The following is a 27,150-nucleotide window of genomic DNA, read 5'->3' on the forward strand; positions in this document are numbered from 1 at the left end:
CCTGACGTGGTACCGAGGCCTTCCATGGGCCACAGATCATCCTTGGCTTGGAGAGTGCTGCTGCCTTCCATTCTGGGGGAGGGATCTCTCCGAAGAGGAACAGGAGTTGTTCTCTGCAGTCGGTGCCAAAGAAGAGGTCACATAAGACCTACAGCACTGACCCTTTTGGCATTGGTGAATGCCAATCCCGACTTTGTTCTGGGCTATGGATGAGTCGGATCACCTGTTGGCTGCCTCTGGAGTCGCCCCTCCCATGTCTCCGAGGTCCTGGGACTCCTATGCTTCAGAATCGGGTTCCTCATCCTCCTGCTCCACTTCACCCGAAGGAGTCCAGAGGCCACCGATGGACCAATATGGCTACCAAAGTTGGCATTCGCCTTGAGGCCAGGATAGAGGCCCCTGTCCTGGCACCTACTGGCCACCAATGTCTACCCATACCAGCGGCTGCCTTGGGCCCAGTGGGAAGCTCCTTGCTCCCGTAGCTCTCACTCATTGTCAAAGTCAAGAGCAAGATCCCCTACTCGTGCAACATTGGTGGCTGCAGAACAGTTGCAAGTCCAGATATCTGTGTTTCCTCTTCCTATGGAGCCACCGGAGTTTCCTCATCCAGACACACTGCTCCAGGAGCAGGATCTGATGTTAGTGCAGCCAACAGCTGATGCAGTGTTGCCTGGTTCATCCTCCCTGTCAGTCCCAGAGGACTTCAAGGCATACCAGGACCTGTTACATCAGGTGACCTCATCAGTGGGTATTCAGATGGAGTTTCTCCAGGAGAATACCCATAAACTCGTGGACATTCTCTAGTCCTGTATCCCTGGGAGAGTGGCCCTCCTGATTAAGGAGGTGCTCCTCAAGCCTGCGAGGACTCTTAAGGGTACACCAGCCTTGGCACTGCCGGTGTCCTGTTAGATTCCACGAAGTTGAGGGTGTTCCAGGGGATTCAATAGCTGTGCCTCAGTTTGCAATCCCAACCGTCCATGACAGTCCATGTGTGCCTCAGCCTATTGGGCCACCTGTCCACTTGTGCAATGCAGTCCAATGGGTCCCCTTTACCTGGCTCTCTCTGACAAGGTCAGTGGTTACCGATGAGTCCCTTCTGGGTTGGGGAGCACATCTGGACTTGCTGCAGATGCAGGATCTGTTGTTGGAACAGGAGGCCTTGCTCCATATCAACCTGTTGGAGCTTTGGGCAATCTGCATCATGTGTTGTGCCTTTCAGGACCACATCAGGAATTCAGTAATTTATGCGCTCATGGACAATATCATCGTAATGTATGATGTGAATAAACAAAGGGAGCTCACTCCACATCACTCTGCCTGGAGGCAATCAGCCTGTGGCAGTTCTGCATCGACGAGGACATCGCCCTGATAGCTGTCCACTTACCAGGTGTCAAGAACTGTCTCACGGATCATCTCAGCAAGGTTTTCTCCCCAGCCATAAGTGGTCCCTAAAAATGGAGGTCCTTTGGCTGGTGTTCACAGTGTGGGGCATTCCCAAGATCAACCTCATTGTGACAAGGGAAAACAAAGTGTCAATGTTTTTGCTCTCAGGAGGGGCTCAGCTGATGCTTTCCACTGCAGCTTGAAGTCAACTCTGCTGTACATTCCCTCCTGCCCCAGTCCTTCACAAGTCATCACGAAGTTCAAGGCAGATCAAGCCAGACTCATCCTGATTTCCCTTGGCATGGCTGAGGCAGCACTGGTTCTCAGATCTCACTCTGTTGGTTTGGCCTCCTATGCCATTTCCTCTCCTTCCAGACCTTCTCACACAGGACTGCGGCTACACCGCACATCCGGCAATAAGCTCTCTGCAGCTTATGGGGTGGCTGCTGCATACCTGAACGAGGAGGAAGGGTGTTTCTCAGAGGCTGTCCAACATGTCCTACTTAACAGTAGGAAGACTTCCACTAGAATGGCTTACTTGGCTAAAGGGAAGAGGTTTTTCATGTGGTCCTTGGCCTGTGGGACCCATCTGGTGGATGCTTCCATCCAGGACTTTTTGGAGTACCTGTTATACCTTCAAGAATCAGGCCTAGCACTGTACGCAGCATTACCGCCAGCAGCAGCACAGAAATAAGGATGGCATGGTATGGTATCGCCATAAAAACTGTAACCCCCACCTTGTCAAGTTTACTCTTTCTCTGGCAGTATCCGCTATTTGAGAACTTGAAATATGGTAACCATGCCTAGAAGGAATTTTTTTCTAAGGGGCCTATTTAAGTCACATGGACCCATAAGTCATATGACCATACTGACTCTCACCACTAGGGGAGGCAAGCTAATTGTGTCACAGGTGGAACTGAGACCCATCTCCTCTTAAAGGGCCAGACGCTGTGACAGTCTGATACTTCAATTCCGCTGACATGTTTGTAAATGTATTCCTTGTCTAAATTGTTTTTATATTACATATTATAATTAAATTAAATATATTGTTACTATAATATGGTGCACTGACTTTTTGTGTTTTTTCCTTACTAGAAAACATTATTTTTTCCAACATTTTATGATACTTTTTATGTATTTTAGCATTTTTTTAAAGCCCATTAGATTTTTTTTTTTTTTTAATTTAGGAACAGTATTTAAATGATGGTTTAATTTTCTTGAATATTTTGGCATGCTTGCCCAAAAACCTTTCCTTAAATGAATAGCTAAAGATACCAAATCAAAACTGAATTTTAAAAAAGACACACTGTTGCTTTTTGCAACAAGTTTACAGACCTAAATCTTTGTTCAGATTAGCCATGCAGCAAATTACGTGGAAAACTGTCATTACTATTACCTTATCAAATATGCCATCACACTTTGAAAGCTGACTTTATTTGCCTAGATCAAGCATTCTTCATAATATTTTCTTAACAGTTTACACTGGAAAAATTTAGGATATTTCCAAAGGTTAAAATGTTGAATTTTTCACCACACTTAATTGATACAGTGCTCTTGCAAGCGTAAAACTAGTAAATAAAACAACACTAATTTGCTCAAGTTTCTGCTATACAGTATTATTGGTGAAACATACATTTTAAATTGGGGAGTGGAGACAAACTATTTATAGATTTCAAAGAAAAAAATAATGAACTGTCAGTAATATTAGTAATCAGATACTGAGTAAGGTACATATCATCCAGATAACTCATCTGTGTTGTTTGCTTTAGAATCTAGGCCTTTGTCACTTCCATTGAAAGCCATGTTGAACTCATCTGAAAGCTGCAGAAGTCCTGAGGAGAGAATGAAAGAATTTATTGGGATAGTGTGGAATGCAGTTAAACGCCTTACACTTCAGGTAAGATGAAAAGGGAGTGAGTAAAGTTTTATATCTTCCCACATTTTATGATACTTTTTATGCACTGTAGCACTTTTAAAAAATCTCTATAAAAATAGCTCCCCAATTTTAATATCATATTTTAGTTTAAAAATACTATAGACTGAAAATTAAAATACGGCTATTTGGTAACTTCACTAAGGATTCATGGAATTTAAAATACATGTATTTGATGCACTTACCTTTCTACTTAACTTTAAAAGGAGAAGAATCTTGAAAAATGTTTATTTGGAGAAGTACATTTCTTTTAGCTCACACAGAAAGAGGTCTTGTACCATCTGTAATTGGCTCCACAGAACAGTTTTCTTTCTAAAAACAAACTATATGAGCGCTTTTAAGTGGAAATTCTTTTCATAGTATGTACAATTAATGCACTTATAGTGGTATCTCATCTGCTTAAATTTTTGCCTCTTTGTCAAGATAACAAGTAGACCACTCAGACTAAACTGTACCATTCTGTTCTGCAAAAATTTCAATTCAATAGAAGCAATGCTTTTTTATAACTATGTACATATATGCCCACGTACACATAAATTGCAAACAAATAAACATTAAACTTTAAAAGAACATTATTAAGGTAGCAAATGCAAGCATTTAAAAGTTATGAAATGCCTGAATTAAGGTTTTCTATGTAACCTTAATTTGACCCGCTGGTATGTGTGCTTTATGATAGTATTGAATTACATGATCACACACAATTTTTTTCCCAGCCAGTCCCAGTTCTCTCTGGGCCCCCGCTTTTTGTCAAATCTGTTTTTTTCATCCCCATATGTGTACACATACATACATACATGCATATGTGCACACATTCACACACACTCAGAAATTATCTGGAGTTAACATAATATTTGTGGAATGCCTAATAGATTTTTTCTTTATTGAGACCACTATATTGTGGTATAAAAATATGACAGCAATACAATTTTCATGTTAAACTTAAAATTTATTATTGAGGGAGCCTAATCTTTGGACCTTCCTTTACCCCTTCTTGCGTACCAATTTATTCACTTTGATATAGCCAAATACCAAATCCTTCGTTCAGTTTTTATTTATTCCTTACTTAGACAAAATTTTCATTGACTTTATTATAGGTTAGGGTGTAACAGTTGGAGTTCTTTGTTAGGTGAATCTGCGCCTCTGCACTTGTAATCGGAGGTTTTTAGTAGCGGTGCCTGGTTGGGTTGTATATGCGCTGTTCTCGCCTGGTTCCACCTCTGGTAGTTACATAGCGCTGTGTGACCAACCATCACCCCGCTCCCACTTCCTTCTCTTCCACCCTCAGCTTCAGACATAGCACTTAGTAGCACCTCTGTACTTCATTTTCTTCTCTAGTTTTAACTTTAGAATACTAGTTAGTTAAGCAATAACTAATTAATAGTTAGTCAATAGTTTACTTCCTCTTCCCTGTTTATTTTTCTTTAAAATAAATCTTATTTTAGGAATTTAAGTTTCAGTAATTATGATGCTTCTTAGTGTAGGGAGAAACTACTCTTGAGGGGCATGCCTGGCTCCCCGGGTTTTAAACGTTGCCTTACTTGCCACTCTTCTATCCCAGTGTCTGATGAGAACTCACCGTGTGTCTGCTGCCTCAGCTAGACACATATACCTCAAAAGTGTTCCTACTGCCACAATTTGGAAACTTGTGTCAGGAAGGTGAGGGAAATATAGCTAAAATGTCTCATAATGGAGAAGTTCTTGCGCCCTGTGTCCAATCTAGGATCACAGACCCCTCCTGGGCAACGGTCTCCCACAGCGGCATCTGACAGAGGTTCTGCTCCACCCTTCCGGGGAAGGGGCACTCCACCAAAAAGTGACAAAGAAGCAGGCTCCTACTTCCCCTCTTCAGAAATCTGCCAAAAAGTGATGTTCCCTGACTGGGCAGACTCCATTGGTACCAACTGCACCAAGACCGTCCACTTCTGAGGTAATGGTATCGTGGGTACCATGCAACCCAAAGACCGTAAGTAGGCTAGCTCGGAGAAAGGCATTGAAGGAAGATCTATAATCCCTGCCTCAGTACCTCCGGAGACATTCAAACACATGGAACCTAGCAGTACGACAGTGCTACAGGCTGTGGTGCTATCTTCTGCCTCCACAGCACATAGCACACGACCCTCGGCACCGACACCCTCAGTAAAGGCATTGGTACCGCAGAAGGAAAAATAAACGCGGAAGAGGAAGTAAAATATTGACTAAATATTAACAAACTATTGCTTAACTAAACAGCATTCTGAAATTAAACACCCTCTTCTGTATCGATGCTCTTGGTACCACAGTAGTTTCTCCACCACAAAGATCTTCTGGTCTCTTCAGCACCTGAATCTCCACTCCTTGGAACCAATCTCATTCCAGCACGCTTGGTACTGAGCCAGCTCACCACACCATTCAGATCAGCTCCTCCTTTATCCAGTGATAAGGATGATGACGATGAAGGGGAAATCTACTTCTCCTATCACTTCTTGCCTATCCACACAACTACTAGACCAGGCCCACCAGAGCACTAGGTATGCCACCCAGGACCTGACACTCATGGGTGTCACCACCTATGCTATTTCCACTACACTTACTAGGCCCCATGGGCAGTGTACCCCCAACACTACCTTAAGCCTTCCAGTCCACACAGGGTGAAGTTGAGGCACTCTTCTTCGCCCTCTGTACTGGACTCTCTGAACCAGAGACTTTGGATCAGGAAGTTGCATCAGCTGCCAACTTTTCATCCTCGTCCCCAGGTGAAGCTATCACCTATCATGGGGGATGACTTTAAACAGTTCCTGGAACTGTTTAAGAGGATTGCAGATTCCCTGGAGTTACTGCTGGAAGAAGGGCGGAGTCCCAACATAAGATGCTGGACATCCTCCAGACTTCAACCTCCTCCAAGATTGCCCTCCCAATAAACGAAGCTCTCATGGACCCAGCCAAGACAATGTGGCAAACCCCAGTAACAATTCCACCTACCTGCAAAAGAGTGGATAAAAAAATTGTCCTTCCAAGTGGATGGAATTCCTAATCTAACACTCCACACCAAACTCTCTGGTGGTAGAGGCCATGAACAAGTGGGGCAGGCAACATCATTCCAGATCCATCCCATATGACAGGAACTGGAAGAGACTGGATCTTTTTGGGGGCAAAGCCTACTCTTCAGTGACCCTACAGTTTAGGATTGCAAGCTATGAAGCGCTAATGGCCAAATATAACCACTCAAATTACTCTAAGCTGTCTGATTTTATTAAACATATACCTGAGGATAAAAAAGAACAATTTAAGTCTTTTCTATCTAAAGGTCAACTACTAGCTTGCATAGTGTTACAAGCTTCACTGGATTCTGCTGACATGGTGGCACGTTCCACAGCCATAGTGAGGTGACGAGCATCCTGGCTCAACCTTTCCAGGTTTCCCAAGGAGGTGCAATCAACTGTTGAGGACCTTCTGTTTGAAGGCCCCCAGAGTGACTTTGAGTGTTTGGGCACATACACACCTACACAGAAGAAAAAACAGGGGAAGTATTACTTGGAGCAAAGATCTAGGTCTGTGCCTTATACTTAACTCCTGAGGCAATATGACCTGTAAAGGCAGAGGCAGAGACTTGCAAGATGGCGGTCACTCCCTTCCCAGCCTTCGACGTCCCAACAACTTCCCTCCAAACAACAATTTTGAGGGTTTGGTCAAGGGCTCGAGATTCCTCCCACATTTTCAAGTGCTGGAACCATTCACAACTACCCATCCATTCAGAGACCGTCTGACCCCATTTCAGCCAGCTTGGCAGAACATCATGTCAGACAAATGGGTATTGGAGATCATCGAGACTGACTGTTCCATCCAATTTTCATCCCTCCCTCTCCAGGGACCCTTCTCACAAATATCTACTCTGACAGTATCAACAAAGCCATCTCATACACCTAGGTGCAGGAGAACCAGTACCAACACAACACAGGAGAAAGAGTTTCTATTCTGATTATTTTCTAACCCAGAAAAAAACTGGACGATGGAAAGGCCCATTCTCAACTTAAGAAGACTCAACAAACTCAACAGGATGGTCACGCTAGCAACTATAATTCCAACACTAGAACAAGGGGACTGGTTCTCAGTCCTCGACCTCCAGGACATATATTTTCATATAACAACACATCTCTCACACAGATTTCTCCGATTTTTCAGTACGTAGTACTCCCTTTCAGACTGTCTTTGACTCCATGGGTATTCTCAAAAGTCCACATGATGGTGGCGGTTCACCTCTGCAGACAAGAGGTCATAATATTCCTCTCTCTGGACAATAGCTTGCTCAAAGCCTCGACTTGAGAAGAGGCACTAGAAGCTGCCTAAAAGACAGTAGCTCTCTTCACACAGCTAGGTCTGCAAATAAACTAACAAAAATGAACATACATACTTGTGTAGAGACTGGAGTTCATCAGGGCCTACCTCAACTCTTTGGAAGCTACATCCTGTGACAGCACAGATTTACAACTCTGGTCAGCTTAATTGCCACAGCACACAGCAGTTATCAAGTCATCCATCCCCTGTTGTCCGTTCCCAGCTTTTGGCAATCAGAGGTTTAGAGATACCCAGAGCGTGGGGTTGCGTCCCTGACCATCTTGGCTAATAGACATTGATGGACCTATTTTCCATTAATTTATCTAATTCTTTTTTGAACCCAGCTATATTTTTGGCCATGTCTTCCTTGAATTCTCCTTTACACCTTAATCATCCAGTGGTCCTTCTAATTGTTTGGCAGGTTTCCTGTTTCTGATAGTTTTTGTGCTTTTTGCTAGTTGATCTTCAAATTCTTTTTTTGCCTGCATAATTATACCTTTTACACTTGACTTGCCAGAGTTTGTGCTCCTTTTTCAGTAAGATTTTGCTTCCAAATTTTAAAGGTGGTTTGAGTTTTTTTTGGAAATGAAGCTTATAAATTGCAATATTTTAAAACAGAGAATGAGGTAAGGTGATTATTTTTGTTACTAGTGCTAAGTGAGTTAGTTAGGGCATTTCTACACTGCCCCACAGTCTACAGGAGTTTGAATAGTAGTGTGCACCAAAGTGCTGTGCTGTAACTTCTTGTATGGATGCTGCAAGTGTGAACTAAAAAGTTTCTAGTTCACATTAACTTAGTCCTCTTCAAACAGGATTACACTAATGTGACTAGAAACTTGTATTTTCATGCCTGCACATCCAGTGAACACAGCATTTTGGTGTGCACTGCTATTCACACCCCCATAGTGCAGATTGCTGGGGCAGTGTAGTTATGCTCTTAGAGTTGCCTAGGAAATGTAGCAATTTGCATGCCCAACTTTTTAATAACTTTTCTATGTTTTGTGTCCCTAAATCACATTACTTGCTCATTTGTCCTGGTTTCTTCTCCATTTTCCCTTTTTCTTTACTGCTTTTTCATCACCATAAAGTCTCAGTGAGGACATGTCTACTCTACAGCCTTAAGACAACCTTTGTTAGGTCGACTTACAGCTGATGTCCACACTACCCCCCTTCTGTCAGTGGTGCATGTCCTCACCAGGAGTGCTTTCACTGACTGAAGAGGGGCAGTGTGGGGAGCTCCCCAGCTGCTCTGGGCTTTCACCTCTCCCGCTGCCCATCTGCAGCAGAGTCCCTGCTGCTGCAGCTTCTTGCAACTCCGCTCTGAGCCACAAGTGAGGTCCCAGCCTCCCAGGTTCATTACTCTCCACTTTAGTCCAGCTGCCCCAGCTTCTTGGTCCCTCCCACCCACTCCAAGCTGGTAGCTGGGCAATAAATTGACAAGGCTGTACTGCTCCCAGGGTCGAAGCTGCCAGGGGTTCTGCCCTGGCTCCTAGCAGGAGCCAGGGGAAAAAACCACCTGGTCTTTTCGCTCCGGCTCTGAGCTAGGAAGGGGTGAAGAAGCTACCTGGACTTCTCACAATGGCTCCCAGCTGGAGGAGGAGAAGAAGCTGCCCGGGCTTTTCCCCACCATCCCAGCTGGGAGCGGAGGTAAGAGGGGAAGAAGCCGGTGGGCTGCTCGCCCCAGCTCCAGGCTATGCCGGGGGAGGGGGCAGGGGCAGGGGCAGGGAGGGTGGAGAAACCATCCCTGAGTCACACTGTGCTCAGATTATTAATATCAAATCCCTGGATTTTAACCTTTTTTTCTAAAACAGCTTTTATGTTCCTCAATCTTTTATGAACACAATTGTACAACAAAAAGGTCTGTAGTTGGCCATTGGATAAAACAGAACTTGATAATTTACAATCATCAGAGGATTATTCTTTTAGTGAAAGTTTGAGTAAATAAATGTTTGGATCCAAAGTAGGTGGAAAGTTTATTTTGGAGCCAAAGCTGGTACTGGCTTAGCCTTGGCCCCTTTTGCTCATGATAGACCCTTGCACGAAGACATTGTGCATTGGACTTGCTGTAAGCTATTAGTATTTCAGTGAAAAAGACTTTCAGTCTTAACTATAAAAAGTTATTATTTAGTTGTGGGGTTTTATGTGCAGCCTTGAAGTTTTTTTTGGCAGCTAGACTGTGGGGGAGGGAGGTACTCACTTTTCACTTGTTCCTGGTATTAGTAGTTGCTAAAATCATGAAGCCACACAAACAATTATTTTTAATTGGTTGTTAATGCTGAATTCCAGTGGGAATAGTGAGGCATCTGTAATAAACCAAATGAATTAAAGAGCAATGTTACAGTGAATGACAACCAAATAAGTGTACATGATTATGTATAAGGCTTAATAGATATACTGTATGCTTCAAAATATTTTGAACAATAAGTCTGTTTCCTGCAATTTGAAGTAATATTTTCTCTAACAAGTATAATTTCCCCTGAATTGTATTTAAAAAGCAATATTGTTTGAAAGGGTAGAAATCTAATCATGAAGGTAACTTATGTTCTTGTTCCTTGCACAGGACACAGAGAATTTGTAACATGTAACTCAGCAATAATATACAGTATTGTGGGGGGGGAAGGGGGGAAGAGACTATTAATTGGCTGGTTATTTATCACAGGGTTAGTCAGACTGATAGGATGAACCTGCTCATTTCCTGCTAACACCAGAAAGAGAGTCCCTAAAATTTTCACAAGAATTTCTATAAAATGTTTCCATTTCAGAAGATTTATCTACAAATTTAATTTCCATTTTGATTTTTGTAGTTTATGACCAAATAAAAATATTGTTTTAAATTTGGTCAATAGTGAACTGTGCATTATTCAGAAAGTAGTAGGAAATCAGTCAAATTATCAGTATGTTTTAACAAACTTTAAGTGTGAAATTCTGCTCTCTCTTGTAACATACAAATAAGTGGAGCATGTGTGATACACCAGCAGAAAAGCTAGATAGGTTGAATGCTACTACCCAACTTGGAAGTAGGAGACAAGCATCTGTGTAGCTTGGCCACTGCAGCCCTCATTATTGACCTCATCCCACTCCTCTCCAGACTTCTGGCCAGTGGATATCTGCACTTTGTGGATCTCATATATGTTACCTCACCCCCTCCAAAAAGAAAAAAACACCCCACAAACCCCAACACACCATCCTTTTTACCACAGGAATGCATTTGGAGGGCTGGTAGTTAGAGGGGATGGAGGCCACACTGCTTAAGGGCTTCCTTACAAGGTTGTCCTCATTGGGCAATTTCCATCACCTATTGGGATTGGGTTTGGCCTGTGCTGGCTATCAAGGGTTCAGCAGGGAAGATATGAATCTTTTTATTGTTATCACTGTGAAGCATAATGGGCTGTAGATATCCTGTGCGCAGCTTCTCCGCTCTCCTACACAGCAGAACGGTGGCAACTCTGCAATGCATTTTGGGCCTTTAGTGGGCCTATAGGAAGATTTTGCCCTAATATAGTACATATTTTACAGTTCTCTCTACTGAACAACATTCCTTTTTATGCAGTATATAATTTAAAAATTAGTGCAAACTGCTTTAACAATTCTTGTGCCATCACTTTAGTATATTAATATTTTCCTTTTTAATTAACTGAGATCTGGTGATCCACTCACCTTTCAATGTATATATGTTAGGGAAAACTTAAAGCAAATACAATACGGTTCACTTATTTTTTTTTAATTAGAAGGCAAAACAGTTTTTTCGTCCTTGTTTTATCATTAATATATGTTATAGCCTTTGACACAATAGAAACCAAAATAGGAGGTAATTCCATTTCAAGAATTTGTAATAATTCTTTCTCTTTAGCACATGAATGTGTTCAGTATTGGCAAAAGAACATGTTGCTACCAAAACTGAAATAAGATCCTTGAAACAGAAAGGATGTTGCCATGGAAAAATGAAGTAACACTCAGTGCAGCTGCGATACATTAATGAATAGGATATTTTTTTAAAAGATCATTTGTGTTTGGTGTGGCTTGGAGGGTCCCAACCAGATGGTTTCCATGAACAGGATCTGACCCCCAGCTTGAGGACTTCTTACTGGCAGATTACTTCATTTTCTTTCCCCTGGATTGTCAGATCCTTACATTAATGCAAGATTTACTGCTACAGATTTATATTCAGTTACATAAATCAGTCACATTTTACATTGAAGTCACAATTTTAGACATACCATTTAACAGTTATTTTAAAAGGTAAAAAGATTTATATGGTAGCTTTAATATATGCTATTGATGTAACTTTAATTTTAAAGTATTTGGATTGCATCTATTTTAAAGTACTTTTCCTATCAATAAAATGATGTATAACATACATTGTTATTATTTAATTCAACATGTAGTACACCAGTTTTAGGTGTATTCTTTCCTTTCTTTACTAGAACTTGCTATGAGCCAAATTTCCGAGGGGGGCCAGATTCTGCTCTCAGATGCATGTGCAAATCCCACTGAAACTTTCCAGAATTGCATGAGGGCAAAATTTAGCCCAGTCAGAAGCATATTCCTCAAGAACCTACTGTTGAATGCTCTAACAGCTATTTCCACATCTAAACTGATAATTTCCTGGAAACAGGTAGTAATTGCCTGATTTGTACTGGAAAATGTGTATTTTTATAGGTTCATCTACTTTTCCCTCCTTTGAAAACCTTGAACTATATATTTCTCTAATTTAAGACCTCCTATATGATGCATGTATTCATGCATGCATGCTTTTTCACTTACATTGCCTTGAATTTATATAGAAATATATTATTACACTTTTTGGACCAGATTCTACCACCCATTAGTCCATGAGCCATCCCATCAAAATCAATGAGCCAACTCACATTAACTGAAAGTACTACTGAACATGAAGGGTGGTACAATCAAGGCCTTATGTGAGTGGTAGTTCCTTTTAAATAATATAAGGAGTGTTACAGTTGTTTCCAATTTTATATTCTTGATATAGTAAAATCAAATTAAAGAGAGGAAAATGACCTGAGCAATTTGTATTCAACACAATTTTGCAGACAAGGTGTAAAAAGCTTATGGAGTTTCCTGGTTCTGTATACTTCTAAAGTGAACTTTGTAAAACATTTACTGTAGACCCTTGCTGTTGGTAAACTAATAGAGCATTGTATATCTCAGTGGTGGAATTTGTGGGTTATTATTACCACATGCCTTGTATATTCTGGCAACATTTGATGTTAATCATTATGGAGATATATATTGGGTGATTTGTTATAAATTGCTTACTCAGTAAGTGCATTGATAAAACAAAAGCTACTCTGATCATAACTTCGTTGTCTTTGTCATCTGTTTATCACTGCCTCACAGTGGCTTGAACTGCAACTTATTGCTAATAGACCAGAAAATGCTCTTATATGTCACCATAAAAATCTTTGAAAATGGAAACAATGATTAATTTTAACAGGGTTTTTGAAAATCGAAATGTTTTACATCTGTAACAATACACAATTGCTTCTCGTCCGGTATAAATAAAGTACATTCTGCAACCTTGGATCAATAAATTACTTATCAAAGATGTAATTAACTTCATGTTACAGCTCAAATAACTCTAAAACTAGAAACAGACACAGACTTAATGTAATGTATTTAATTTTGCAAAATTCGTCTTGTATTTTTTAACAATGAATTCTTGTCAGTTTATCTCTGTTCATCAGGCTAGCAAATTATTTATGGTATTGAGGAATTCCAATCCCGTTATACATCATTATTGCTCTCCTGGGGGAATGTTAGCCTTGAGGGGAGGGTATCATATACTAGATCTTCATTGGCATTTGTGATATAGTTTCTTTAATTATATGAATTTACCTAATCTTAAATCATTTATCGGACATTGCTAAAGGAGTTACAAAACAGCAAACAAAAGTACTTCATCACATCTTCAAATAACATCTTGCATTCAAAATATTGTGAAGAAACTGACTGAATCATAGTTTGTATTTGCTTAACAAAGCATTCAAGTGTGCAGGCTGTTAAGGTTATTTGATATCCAGGTGCAGAATATTACTTGCAAGAGCCAAGTAAGGCTAACAGTCTTTAGTATACACTACCTCTGAATTAAGAAGTCATGATGAGTTCAGTCCTTGGTCTGGGCTTACTTAGCCTTGCTAGAAGTCTCTAAGGATTTAGCAGAATTATCAAAACTGCTTCACGACAGACTAAGTAACTGTGCACTGTATGGAAACAGAGGTTTCATATGAAATCACATCTACTTGTTCTAATCTGAAAGGTGACAAAAGGAGACAAACTTCTTAGTTTCTAAACTTTATGAACTTTTTTCATTTCTATATGTCTTGGTACTAATGAACATGTCAATATTTGGCTGAGGCTTTTATTTATGTTTGATTGAGCTTGACCTTTTTATACATTTTAGTCACTGTTACCTACAAAGTAAGGGAAGAATTCTCACTGAAATAAATCTCTTTTAGAAAGTAACAGCATATAAAACGTTAGTCAGCTCTAGAGCTTTAGCTAGTGATAACAAAAGCTAATGAACTGCAAAAGGAGGAGGATTTTGTCACCTTTTTTACCAGCACTTTCTAACTCCATCATCTTTTCTGAAAAGAGCTGTGGAAACAAAGTTATGTGTTCAGCTTATGTGACTGCACCTTTTTGATCTAATTTATAGACCAAAATGGCAACTTTTCAGGTGTTACTTTCTATAAATGTAACTTATGAAAGTGTAAGCATCTGCCATTTCTGTTGTCCTTTCTTTTTATTCTGTTTAAGAATTTAGGTGGATTTTTAATCCACTCATGATATCTGGGATTCTGTGTCATAAATGAATAAATACATTGGGAGAACATTGAGATCTATCTCTGAGAATACTGTCTTGGAATTGTTTTTTGTTTTTCCAGCTTGAAGTGCAGTCCTGTTGTGTGTTCATTCCAAATGACAGCCTGCCATCCCCAAGTACAATCGTGTCTGGTGACATTCCTGGAACTGTTCGAAGTTGGTACCATGGGCAGGCTGGTATGCCTGGAACGCTTGTTCTTTGTTTGCCCCAGATAAAGATTATGAGTGCCGGACATAAGTACATGGAACCACTGCAAGAAATCCCCTTTGTTGTACTAAGATCCATTCTTGAAGAAGGTATAGTATGAGAAATTTGGAAAGTTTTCCTGTGGTAATTTCAATGTATAATTGTGTTGTATGATCATTCTTTTATATTGCCAACATTTTTATATAAATCTGTCTTCTTACTAAAAGATTTCATATCCAAAATATGCGAGCTAAGTGCCACAGACAAACTTGCTTTCTTTAACCATGATCCATGAGCTGTACAACTATAGCAAAAATTTAAACTTTCTGGAAGTGTCCATGTGCATTTAATTCATTACTATAATCTTGAAACTATTAATTTTTTGAAAGAGGGTTTGCTGTTTTTGTGTATTTGCACTAAAGTGAGCAGAGAAAATGGAGAACTTGTTAAAAGGTTTTCATAGGAGCATTTTGTATATAACTTTTTCTCCTTTTTTGCACACAAAGCTTACTAATGAAATTTAACAAAAAATTATAAAGGATAGATTATGAAAAACTGAGTTAAAAGTATTTTCAAGTACTACATTTGCTCCTTAATGTCTGCCAATTTTTGTGGTTTTACAACTACATTTTCCTATATTTTTTATTGATTTTTCCCTCCTCTTTTGCTCTATAACAACGCCAGTCTCCTCCTCCTCCACGCCACATGCACAACAGAGGAAACAGATTACAGTGAATTTTTTAAACAATTAAACACTTTGTAATGGTACTATAAGCACTGTAAAATGCACAAAGTAAACAATAATAGAGAAATAAATGTTTCTTCTAATTTCTTTCAGGTATGATAATCTTATTAGTTATTCTAACAATAGAAGGTTTAAACAGAAAGGTGATGTTTTAAAGTTGGTGATGTCCTTTTATGAATACAGACCACACTTGAATTTTCTCAAAAACAGAAAGAAAGGAGCAGTCTAAGTAAGAGAGATGAATCCCCTTGGTTGTGATAAATCCTACTGTAAGGGATTTATTTGTGTGTGGCTTTGTGCTCTGGGAATAATGCCAAACAGAAGTTCTCACAATCTTGATATTTTTGATTCTCTAATGGAGCTGTGGCCTTCTCCCATGCCAAAACTCCCCCTTAAACAGACTAATAAGAAAATAATTTCAAAGCTTTTAAATCACCTTCTTTGTTTTCTCTCATGCAGAGGTAAGTAATTTTTATAAACTTTTATTAGGGAGACTCTAAATTACTATCTATATTAAACAAGACTCCAGTAATAATGTATCATTCTTAAAAAGTATTACCTTCTTTGTGAAATGATAGGCATTCAACCTTACTCTTCCTGAAAGCTATTTTTGATTTATTCTTCTTCAAATGGTGTCCCTATGGGAGCTCCAATCTAGGTGTTGGCACATTTTCGCATCTTTGATCGGAGATTTTGACAGCTGTGCTCATCTGAGTTGCGTATGCGCAGCCCCGTCTCGCGGCACCATTGGTGCCTCTTTTGGTGTGCGTGATACTTGACCCCCCCTCAGTTCCTTCTCAACTGTTCACTGTCTGAGATGGAGCCCTCAGCAGCGCTTACTTTAGTTTGTCCTAATAGTTAGACAATCTGAAAATATAATAGTTGTTTTAGTCAGTAGTTAGTATTACTTACCTTCCCTATTATTAAAAAAAAATAAATCTTTTTTCCTTCTTTCCCTCATAGAGTAGAATATGTTTCTGTTCCCTTCAGGGAACCTCGCATTATGCCTGGTTCACCAGGATTCAAAAGATGTACGTCTTGTAGAGACAGCATCCCAGCATGTGTCCAATGTTTGGGTGAGGGACACGTATCCCAAAAATGTGACCACGGCAAAATCCTTAAAGCTAGAAGAGACATGGATCTCTGACTAAAATGCATGCTGATGGAAAAGTCGTTGAGATCCTTCTCTGGCCCTGGACTAGACAACTCTTCAGTTAAAATTACTGAAAAGGCTTCCCGTAAAAGAGCCTCAACATCACCTACCAGAGAGCCAGCAAAGAAGAAGAGCCCATTAACAAAAGCTCTTTTAATGGCATCTTCGGCACCAAGGTTAAGTAACTATGAGGCATCAGGTTCCTCTGGTACCATTCATGCCAAGATACCGAAGGACTCCCATTGTCCCGGTGCGGAGACGAGAGGTAGAACAAAAACAACCTCCTCCACTACGGTCAAACCTGCATCAGCCGCCTTAATAGCAACTATGGCACCAACCTTGGTTATGGCACACCGACGGCAGTTACAGCACCAATTACAGCACTGATGGTGGCTGCCGCACCAACACTGATGGCGGAACTATTACAGCACCAACATCAGCACCGGTTCTCAAACACACCGAAAAACACCACCACTGCCAACAGAGAGACCTCACCTCAGTCCCCGCAGTTTGGCACAGATACCTCTCCAGTGTACTTCTCATATGTTGAGGCCATCTCCGCAAATCCATTCACAAGCACCAATGAGGGAAAGGAAGAGGAAAGTGTTTTCTCCTCACAACATTCCTCTCCTACTAGACCAATCCCAGAAGCATCAAGACAGAGATCATACACCAGATGCCACACACAACCATGGTATGTACCACCATGGTTTGGACCCACCCATGCGTTATCCTATGCAATGGCCCAGGTGGGATACATGGTCAACTTATACTAGGAGTCACAGTAGATCTCTCAGCCCTTATAAGGACAAATACAGATCCTCCACACGATCTGTTCCAATGGTTTCTGAACCAACACCAGAAACCCTTGAAAAAAGGGAGAGCATTGAATGAAATACATCACCTCCGGCACACGATTCATCTTCCTCACCTCCTCTGCCTATTACTGCCGATGACTTCAAGCAGTTCCAGGAACTTTTCAAGAGAGTGGCTGATAATTTAGAAATCCCACTCGAGGATGTTACGGAGACCTACCACAAATTGTTATGCAGCCTACACACTTCAGCCTCATCAAAAATCGCCCTACCAATCAATGAAGCATTAATGGAACCAGCTAATAACATCTGACAAACACCAGCCATCATCCCACCAACCTGAAAGAGGGCGGTTAAGAAATATTACGTTCTTGCCAAAGGGATGGAATTTCTTTTTACAATCCCATTCCCAACTCTCTTGTTATAAAGTCAGCAAATCAAAGGGCCAAACAGCCCACATTTAAATCTATTCCCAATGACAAGGAATGGAAATGTTTAGATTTATTTGGCAGAAAAGTATACTCATCTGCCACATTACAACTACGGGTACCCAACTATGCGGCATTGATATCGAATTATGATTGCAACAATTACACCAAAATTTTGGAATTTATCAATGACATTCCAGACAGCAAAAGAGAGCAATTTAGATTGCTCATTAATGAAGATCAAATGGTTGCAAGAACCGCCCTACAGGCCTCCCTTGATATTGCCAATACAGCTACAAGGATAACAGCTACGATGGTGGTCATGCACAAGGCATCATGGCTTCACTCCGCGAGTCTACCCAAAGAGTTACAGTCTAAAAGAGAGGATCTTCCTTTCGATAAGGTCAAGCTCTTTGCAGAAAAAAATGAGGTACTTCATGCTATGAAGAACTCATGAGCCACTCTGCGCACCCTCGGCATCTATACACCTGTAACAAGGAAAATACTGTTCAGGTACCAATCAGATGCCAACAATATTCACATCAAAGACACTACGACCCACAAAGAAACAAGCAGAGAGCACAAAGATGATGACTGAGACCCATCAACAAACAACGACATCTCAAGTGTCGTCTTCAAAACAGCAATTTTGAAGTCTTGGTCGAGGGTCTGAACGACCTCCCTCACCACCCGGTGCTAATAACAACCATACATTTCGACCATCAACTACTACCCTTCTATCATAATTGGGCAGCGATTACAATGGACAAATGGGTCTTAGAGATTGTACAGTCAGGATATACCATCCCCTTTACTTCTATCCTTCCTACCCAACCCTCTTCTTTGTCCCTCTTCAGGGACACATCTCACAAACACCTATTACAACAAGAAGTAAACCATTTACTATTTCTAGATGTAACAGAACACATTTCCCAACAGCACAGAGGGAAGGTTTTCTACTCCCACTACTTTTTAATCCAAAATAAAAATGGAAGAGGTCCATTGTGGATCTCAGAAAATTAAACAAGTTTGTAAAACTACAAAGATTCAGAATGGTCACACTGTCCACTACAATGCCGGCATTGGAACAGGGGGACTGGTTTTTAGCCCTACGAGACATTTATTTTCATGCGACTTATCCACCCAATGCACAGATGCTTTTTCAGATTCACACAGAAAGACAACCATTACCAATACAAGGTACTATCCTTTGGCCTCTCTACAGCTCCAAGGGTTTTTTCCAAGATGCTCGCTGTAGTGGTGGCACATTTGCGGAGGAAAAGGATTATAATATTTCCCTACCTAGACAACTGCCTAGTAAAGGCACATAGCCAATCCCTAGCCATACAAGTTACCCAACAAACAAGATCAATGTTTCAAAACTTAGGACTCATGATAATCAAACAAAAGTCCACTTTGATCCCAGTAGAACAACTGGAATTTATCGGAGCACACCTGGACTCAAAAACAGCCAGGGCATCACTACTGGAAACCAGGTTTCATACCATGATAGACCTAACAGCATTCATAAGAAACAGTCCAGCGTTAATGTATGTATATGCTTACAATTGCTAAGACACATGGCAGCCACTGCCTTCATGGTGCAACACGCGTCTATACATGCGCTGCCTACATGGGTGGCTATCAACTGTCTACAAGCCACATTTTTCCACAAAGACAAAGTCACTCTCAGACTTCATCCAAAGTTTCTACCGAAAGTTAATTCAGCTTTTTCACATAAATCAACCAGTTCACTTACCCACATTCTGCCCAAAACCCCATAATAACGCACGATGCCATACTACACACATTGGACATCAGATGTGCAATAGCTTTCTACCTAGATAAGACAAAACATTTCAGGAAATCCTCTAAACTCTGTGTATCTATCATGGAATGAACTAAAGCTACTGCCATCTCTACTCAGAGATTATCAAAGTGGATATGAGGTTACATTCATTCATGCTACAAACAGAAAAATATACAAGTTCACCACAGGATCAGAACACACTCCATGAGAGCAACATCCACATTTACAGCATTCCTCAATAATGTACCAATCGCAGATATATGAAGAACAGCTACTTCGGCCACAGCACATACATTTACAAAACATTATGCCATTGATGAGGCATCCAGATTGACACATCAGTAGGTCTAACAGTACTCTCCTCCATTCAAAGGATTGACATTGAAGTCCCTCCAGCAAATGAAGGGCACTGTTCTAGAGTCACCTAGAGTGGTTCACCCACAGGGACACCACTCGAAGAAGAAAAGAAGATTACTCTTCTTGTGCTGTAACTGAGGTTCTCTGAGATGTGTCCCACTGTGGGAGTTCCACTACCTACCCTACTCCCCTCTACTTTGGAGTTCAAACAAGGGACTCTACAGTAGAGAAGGAACAGGGGGTTGGGTAGCACACACCCCCAAAAAAGTGCAGAAAGACAGGGCCGCGCATGCATGACCTGGATGAGCACGGCTCTCAAAATCTCCGATCAAGGACGCGACGATGCACCAACACCTAGAGGGGAGCACTCACAGGGAAACACATCTTGAAGAATCTTAGTTACTGCACAGGATTCTTCTACTCTTTTATTCTTCTATTCTTTAATGAAGAAGATACAAGCAAATATCCAATTTCTTACATGAGTACATAGTTACTCTGACTCCTGTTTGCTGTCTCTCACATTTTCTTACTACTTTAAAAGAAAAAGTAGCACAGTCATGCTGTCATCTAGGAATATTGCAACTTTGTCAGGAAGGTTTATTGACCTTCAAATGTCAACATACAACAAAAATAACTCCCACACTCAAATCTTTATATTTGTTTCTAGAGCTCTGACAAAAGCATTTTGCTGAAATAACTGTAAACTGTAGGAGTACTATTGGTTATCGCATTCAAAGGAGCATATTATGCATGGCACTTTGATTCAGAATTACTGTAATTAGGACAGTATTACCAACTAGCTTGTGAAAAAGGAGCTGGGTTTACCCAGGCCATGTGTGTAATCATAGAAGATTAGGATAGGAAGGGACCTCAGGAGGTCATCTAGTCCAACCCCCTGTTCAAAGCAGGACCAACCCCAACTAAATTATGCCAGCCATGCCTTTGTCAAGGCTGACTTTTTAAAAACCTCTAAGGATGGAGATTCCACCACCTTCCTAGGTAACCTATTACAGTGGGTTCCACCACCTCCCTAGGTAACCCATTGCAGTGCTTCACCACCTTCCTAGTGAAAAAGTTTTTCCTAATATCCAACCTAGACCACCCCCACCGCAACTTGAGACCATTGTTCCTTGTTCTGTCATCTGCCACCACTGAGAAAAGCCTAGCTCCATCCTCTTTGGAATCCCCCTTCAGGTAGTTGAAAGCTGCTATCAAATCCCCCCTTACTCTTGTCTTCTGCAAACTAAATAAGCCCAGTTCCCTCAGCCTCTCCTCATAAGTCAGGAGGTCCATCCCTTTAATCATTTTCATTGTCCTGTGCTGGACTTTCTCCAATTTGTCCACATCCTTCCTGTAGCGAGGGGCCCAAAACTGGACACAATACTCCAGATGTGGCTCATCAGATCTGATGAGCGTTCTATCCCTCCCCTCCAGCATAGCTACCACTCCCCCCAGCTTAGTGTCATCTGCGAACTTGCTGAGGGTGCAATCCACCCCATCTTCCAAATCATTAATGAAGATTTGAACAAAATCGGCCCCTGTACTGACCCCTGGGGCACTCCACTTGATACCAGCTGCTAACTAGACATTGAGCCGTTGATCACAACCGTTGAGCCCGATGATCTAGCCAGCTTTTTATCGACTTTATAATCCATTCATCCAGTCAGTACTTCTTTAACTTGCTGGCAAGAATACTGTGGGAAACCATATAAAAAAGTTTGCTAAAGACAAGTTATATCACTCTTTCCCCACATCCACAGAGCCAGTCATCTGATCAGAAAAGGCAATGAGGTACGTCAGGCATGACTTGCCCTTGGTGAATCCATGCTGGCTGTTCCTGATCATTTTCGCCTCCTGTAAGTGCTTCAAAATAGATTCCTTGAAGACCTGCTCCATGATTTTTCTAGGGACTGAGGTGAGGCTGACCAGTCTGTAGTTCCCCAGATCCTCCTCCTTCCCTTTTTGTAAAGATGGACACTGTATTTGCCTTTTTCCAATCATCCAGGACCTTGCCCGATCACCATGGGTTTTCAAAGATAATGGCCAATGGCTCTGCAATCACATCAGCCAACTGCCTCAGCATCCTTGGATGCATTGCATTCGGCCCCATGGACTTGTGCATGTCCAGCTTTTCTTAATAGTTCTTAACATGTTCTTTCACCACTGAAGGCTCTTCACCTCCTCCCCATGGACAGGGTTTCTAGACTGTCTTGGACACATCATCTGATCAGACAAGTCTATCTTTTCAGGAACTGCTGGTACTTGATACATAGGGGTCTCCCTAACCAGACTTTGAACCATAATGTTGGCCTGTTGGGTTCCATGGGATCCCTATGAACAGCACCCTGGATCTCAGCAAGAGTCTAACTGACCCTCTTTCCCTGGGCAACAGCAACCAGCTCTGCCAGAGTATATGAAGGAGGAAGATATCAAGCCAGATCCACCGGTACCAGCAATACCGATAGGAGTATCAATCTCCTCACCCGATGATGCCAAAGGTGATACCAAGAACTACTGCAGAGGATGGCAACTGATCTTCAGATACCCCTTAAGGAAGTTCGTGATGCAGCATGTGCTCTTGGACATTCTACAGCCCAATGGACCCGGCTGGGTAGTTCTTCCAGTGAATGAGGCTATTATGGAGCCATCCAGGGTGGCATAGCACACAGCTGCATCATGCACCCCTACCACCAAATAAGTTGAGAGATGATACTTTATCCTGCAAAAGGGGCAGAATTTTTGTTCATTCATCCTGCCCCAAATACCCTATTAGAACAATCAGCCACAGAAAGATCCAGGCAACAAAACCTCAAGACCACCCAGGTGGACAAGGGCACTAAACCTCTTGTCCTTCTGGGGAGGAAAGTGTTCACATCCACCGGCTTCCAGTTTAGAATCACTAACTACCAGGACCTGTCAGCAAAGTATGGTTCTATGAACTATTGCAAGTTCTTGGAGTTTAAAGATAAATTTTCTTAGGAGGACAGGGCCCAATTCTAAGTCCTTGTTGATGAGAGTAGACACGTGGCAAAAACTTCACTCCATGTCACGTTCTATGTGTCTGATACTGCATCTAGAATTATAGCAACTGAAATAGTAGTGGTATCCCAGAGTAGCCACCTGTTGCCACCTTTGCAAGTTGCATGGCCCAACTCTGACCTTTCAAGATATATTATAGGAAAATACAGTGGTAGTGTGGGTCATTCCTTATAAGTAGACTAGAGCTTTGATATGCAAGTGTATTGTTGGTAGTTATTTGATGTTATTTACATATCTCTTGTTAGAGGTTAGCAATGTAGATAAAACTGATTTCCGATCTATCACTGTTCTATTGATTAAGAGTTCAAAGGAAACATATGAACGTTTAGATGGAACTTTGAACGTAACAATACTATTGTTTGTATTTCTCTTTGAAGTTTAAGTAGTAAATACCTGTAAATGGTTGTAAATGGCCAATTACCTTGTGCTAATGTAACTAGTTACTGGTGTGCTCAGGACATAGGAGATGGTACTTTGCAGTCCCAAGTAATCATCTATTAATTGTTCAAGGAGATACCTGCTGTCAAGAAAATATTGGTCAACCTACATGGATCTATAAAAGACTCTAGTGGACTAATCCTTTTTATCTCAAATCTGCCCAAGCTTGTCAGGGAAAGTTTGGATTGCAAGACTGAGATTCCAGCACCAACCTGGAATCATCCTGCTAATTCTTATGGGATAATTTGAATAAACTCTGCACATGGACTATTTAGTCTTCATTCCTCTGGATCAATTCATCTACAACTGAAGCTGTGAATTAAAGGACTGAGACCCATCCAGGTACTGGTTGTACACCAGAGGGACTATACAAGCCTGCAAATGCCACAATTCTAGTGGAAAACTGATAATACAGACTTTCCAATCATTTGTATGTATGTGATTGCTTTAATCATCTAACATTTCTCTTATAGTTTATTTCTTTCCTTTTATAATAAACCTTTAGTTTTAGTTACTAAAGGATTGGTTGGCAGTGTGGTATTTTGGGTAAGATCCAAACTTATAATGATTTGGTAATATGGCTGACCCTTTGAGGTCAGGAGAACCTTTTTGGTAAAGTTTTAAATAACTTACCTCTTTACTGGACCTACTGGTTGATTGGGAGCCAGAGACTGAAATGCAATAAAGGGGGCTTTGTATACTTTTGTATTAGCTTCTTGATAAACAGTGTGCGAAATCAGAAGCATTGTTTATGGTTGGTTGGGAAGTCTGACTTCAGTGTCACCCACCAGTGCTGGGAGAATCTGCTTTCCCTTTGCAGCCTGCCCTGACCTTGGCGTTTTCAGGTGGTCTGCCCTAGGCACAGACAGGTCACACCACCTGTGGTAGTTGGCCCTTGTCTGTAAAATGTTATGTTTCATTGTTACAGGGTAGCTGGTCTCTGCATCTCTGGACTGGAGCAAGTGAGGCCAGTACAGCTAATTAAAGAGGACTTCGCTATACATGGGTCTATAAAGGACTGCTGGTAGGGAGCTGCAGGGAGGAATGACTGACACAATCTGGTGGGGAAAGCCACACTGGGAGTGGAGCTAGCTCCTGTGGTGATTCCCTGGAGCAAGGGGCTAAGGGCCCAGGGAAACAGCCCTGCAGCTGCTGCTCCAGGAAGGGAGCAGAGCTGATTGAGCCTGTCACTAAGGATTGAGTTAAGACTATGTTCTGTTTCTTTGTTAATCTCTGTTATGAAAATAAGGCTTCTTAACTAAGACTCGGTGTGGCAGCACATGCTTTGAGAGTGGGTGTGGCAGTGCATGCTATGGAGCAGCGACGGCTCTGGCAACATTCATGATATAACACAAGCACAGGTTTCTACACTGAATAGACCATCAATTGACTTCAGAAGGACTGGAAGATTAGGACCTTAACTACAGTTGTATGAGTGAGCTATAAGTAAATATGTTGGCTATAAGATCTTACTGTCTAACATGTACAAGTATGTATGGTTGCAAATACAGCAATAATTCAGTTAATATTTATGGCACAGCACAGTATATTGGTCACTCTTAACTGGAAAATTTCTTAGATAAACAAATATATTCACCTCAGCATGTGCAAGATTCCATCAACTTCAGCATAATTGTCAGGGAATATCTAGTTGTGACTTTAAGAGCATTCCAGTGCCAGAGGGAAAAGGGCTCACTGGTATAAGGTAATAACTTTAAGCTGGCCTGACCAATTCAGTGTACCCCAACTCACTATGGTTATAATCTGTATTAAAAGGTGTAATGTAATATGTCATTGTAAAACTAACAAGTCACAGATCCTTAATATTCTTGTGTGATGTATGCATGTGGTGTGTATTAGGAGTTATGAATATAGGCTAGAATGATGACTAAAATGTCTTTAAACCAGGCATATCAGAGACAGATTTTGGGGGAAATTCAGGACCGGGAGTGTGTTGGGGTCACCTTGCTGGTTGTAACCAAGGCCTGTGGAAGCAAGGGTGGGTCTGTAAGCAGGCTGTTGAGGCCAGAACTACTGAACCAGGGCTGTCCAGTACACAGACACTCAGGGAGTGACCTGCATGTTTGTAGACTGGCTCTGAGTATCCCAGGCTGGGAACTACAGCATCAGGGTATTTCAGGCACCCAGGGTTACAGGGCAAGTGGCAGCAAAACCCCTCACCAGTCTGAATTGCACCTCCTCCCGAATGCCGTGACACTAGTTTCTGCATATGATGAGGTAACATTACTTTGTTGAGGCAACTGGCAAGTTTTTAATGCTGACTATGATGTGTGATATTTAAATATTGCATGTCACTCATTTGTTTACTCATTGCCATTGTCTATAAAATAAATTAATAATTATAATATGTAGCTCAAAGAAAGCTATCTAATGGATTTAGAAAATCTTATTGTTGCATCAGAACACTAATGAAAGTTGCATTTAAATAGCCTCTTGTCACATACAGGATTTTGACTCTTGCTAGTATAGATTTTGATTCTGTAAGGTGCTTAGCATTCAGGCCCAATCCAGCAAAGTGCTTAAAAGTATATGCTTAAGTTTGCAGTCAACAGTACTACTCACTTGCTTAAAGTTAAACATGGTGAAGTGTTTTGCTGGATTGAGCAAGAGTATGCAGCAGCATGCAGGACCCAGCATAGGATTCTAAGAACCACAAACAGTGATTGCTTAAATGAAAGAACCTTAAAAATGTATCTGCTGTATTTGCACTGCACAACAGAAACTTACATAGTCTCTTTATATTGCTATCTCTACTTCTGTCTTTTCTATCATAAAGTGTTGTCAGCCCAGCTGCAATAAACAATACTTACGTAAAACTAGTGATAATCTGTGCACATGGTTCATAAATTGGACCAACCTGTGGCCAAACTCCTCACCATTCCAAACACAGCCATTTAATGTTCTCAGAACAGTCCCAGCTGAAAGTGCATCAAAACCTGAAAATAAGCAGAAATGTCTGGCTATATGGCCTTAAAACACTTAGTTCCCTGTGGTTTAAACTTGGAAGAAAATACAGTATGTCTATTTAATATTGAAGTGACTGGAATTCTCATTGAGAGTTTCTAATATAGTGTTCCATGGAACAACTATTCAGAGTCCCTAATTGTAAACCTCTTGTTTGTTGTTTAATAATATATTTTACTTCTTGACATAAGGGAAAAACTTAAGTAATTATAAAATGTTTTCCTGGATTGTTGTTTCTCAAGGATCCTATCTCTCTATTAAAAATGGTTTCTATCCACGAAAGCTTATGCCCAAATAAATTTGTTAGTCTTTAAGGTGACACAGAACTCTCGCTATTTTGCTAAAAACAGACTAACATGGCTACCGCTCTGGAACTCTATCTCTCTATTGTAACTTTGTGGGAATAAAAATATAAATATGCTTTTCAACACTGGAAAGCCTTTATTCAAAAAGAAACATGGGGAAAGCCTTTATTCAAAAAGAAACATGGTGTTGGAGTGAAGAAGTACAAATGATACAAGATAAGGGAAAAAAGTTTAAACTCTGGCAAAGAAGTAGGAGCAAATGAGACCTAGAGGAATACTAGGATGTAAAGAAAATGGCCAGGAATGTCGTCAAGCACTTTATGCAAGACTTAGAACAAAGGAAGAGGAAAAAGAAGTGTATGGACTAGCAAAATCGTGTGTCAGAATTACCAAAGATGTAAAGGAAGTGAGGTTCATC

At 41.0% G+C, this 27,150-nt stretch overlaps 1 protein-coding gene across 7 annotated transcripts in view; it reads left to right on the top strand.

Moving 5' to 3' along the window:
- Positions 1 to 27,150, top strand: part of VPS13B (vacuolar protein sorting 13 homolog B) — an 819,784-nt gene that overhangs the window by 445,633 nt on the left and 347,001 nt on the right. For all 7 annotated transcript variants that reach the window (XM_067537148.1, XM_067537121.1, XM_067537138.1 and 4 more), the window contains 2 exons: positions 3,153 to 3,280; positions 14,533 to 14,767. In XM_067537148.1, coding sequence (XP_067393249.1) covers positions 3,153 to 3,280; positions 14,533 to 14,767 — 363 coding nt within the window. The remainder of the gene's footprint in view (positions 1 to 3,152; positions 3,281 to 14,532; positions 14,768 to 27,150) is intronic.

Source organism: Emydura macquarii, unplaced genomic scaffold (assembly GCF_026122565.2).
Source record: "Emydura macquarii macquarii isolate MOO-44397 ecotype Brisbane River unplaced genomic scaffold, CSIRO-AGI_Emac_v2 contig_383, whole genome shotgun sequence".
NCBI classification, from domain to species: domain Eukaryota; kingdom Metazoa; phylum Chordata; order Testudines; family Chelidae; genus Emydura; species Emydura macquarii.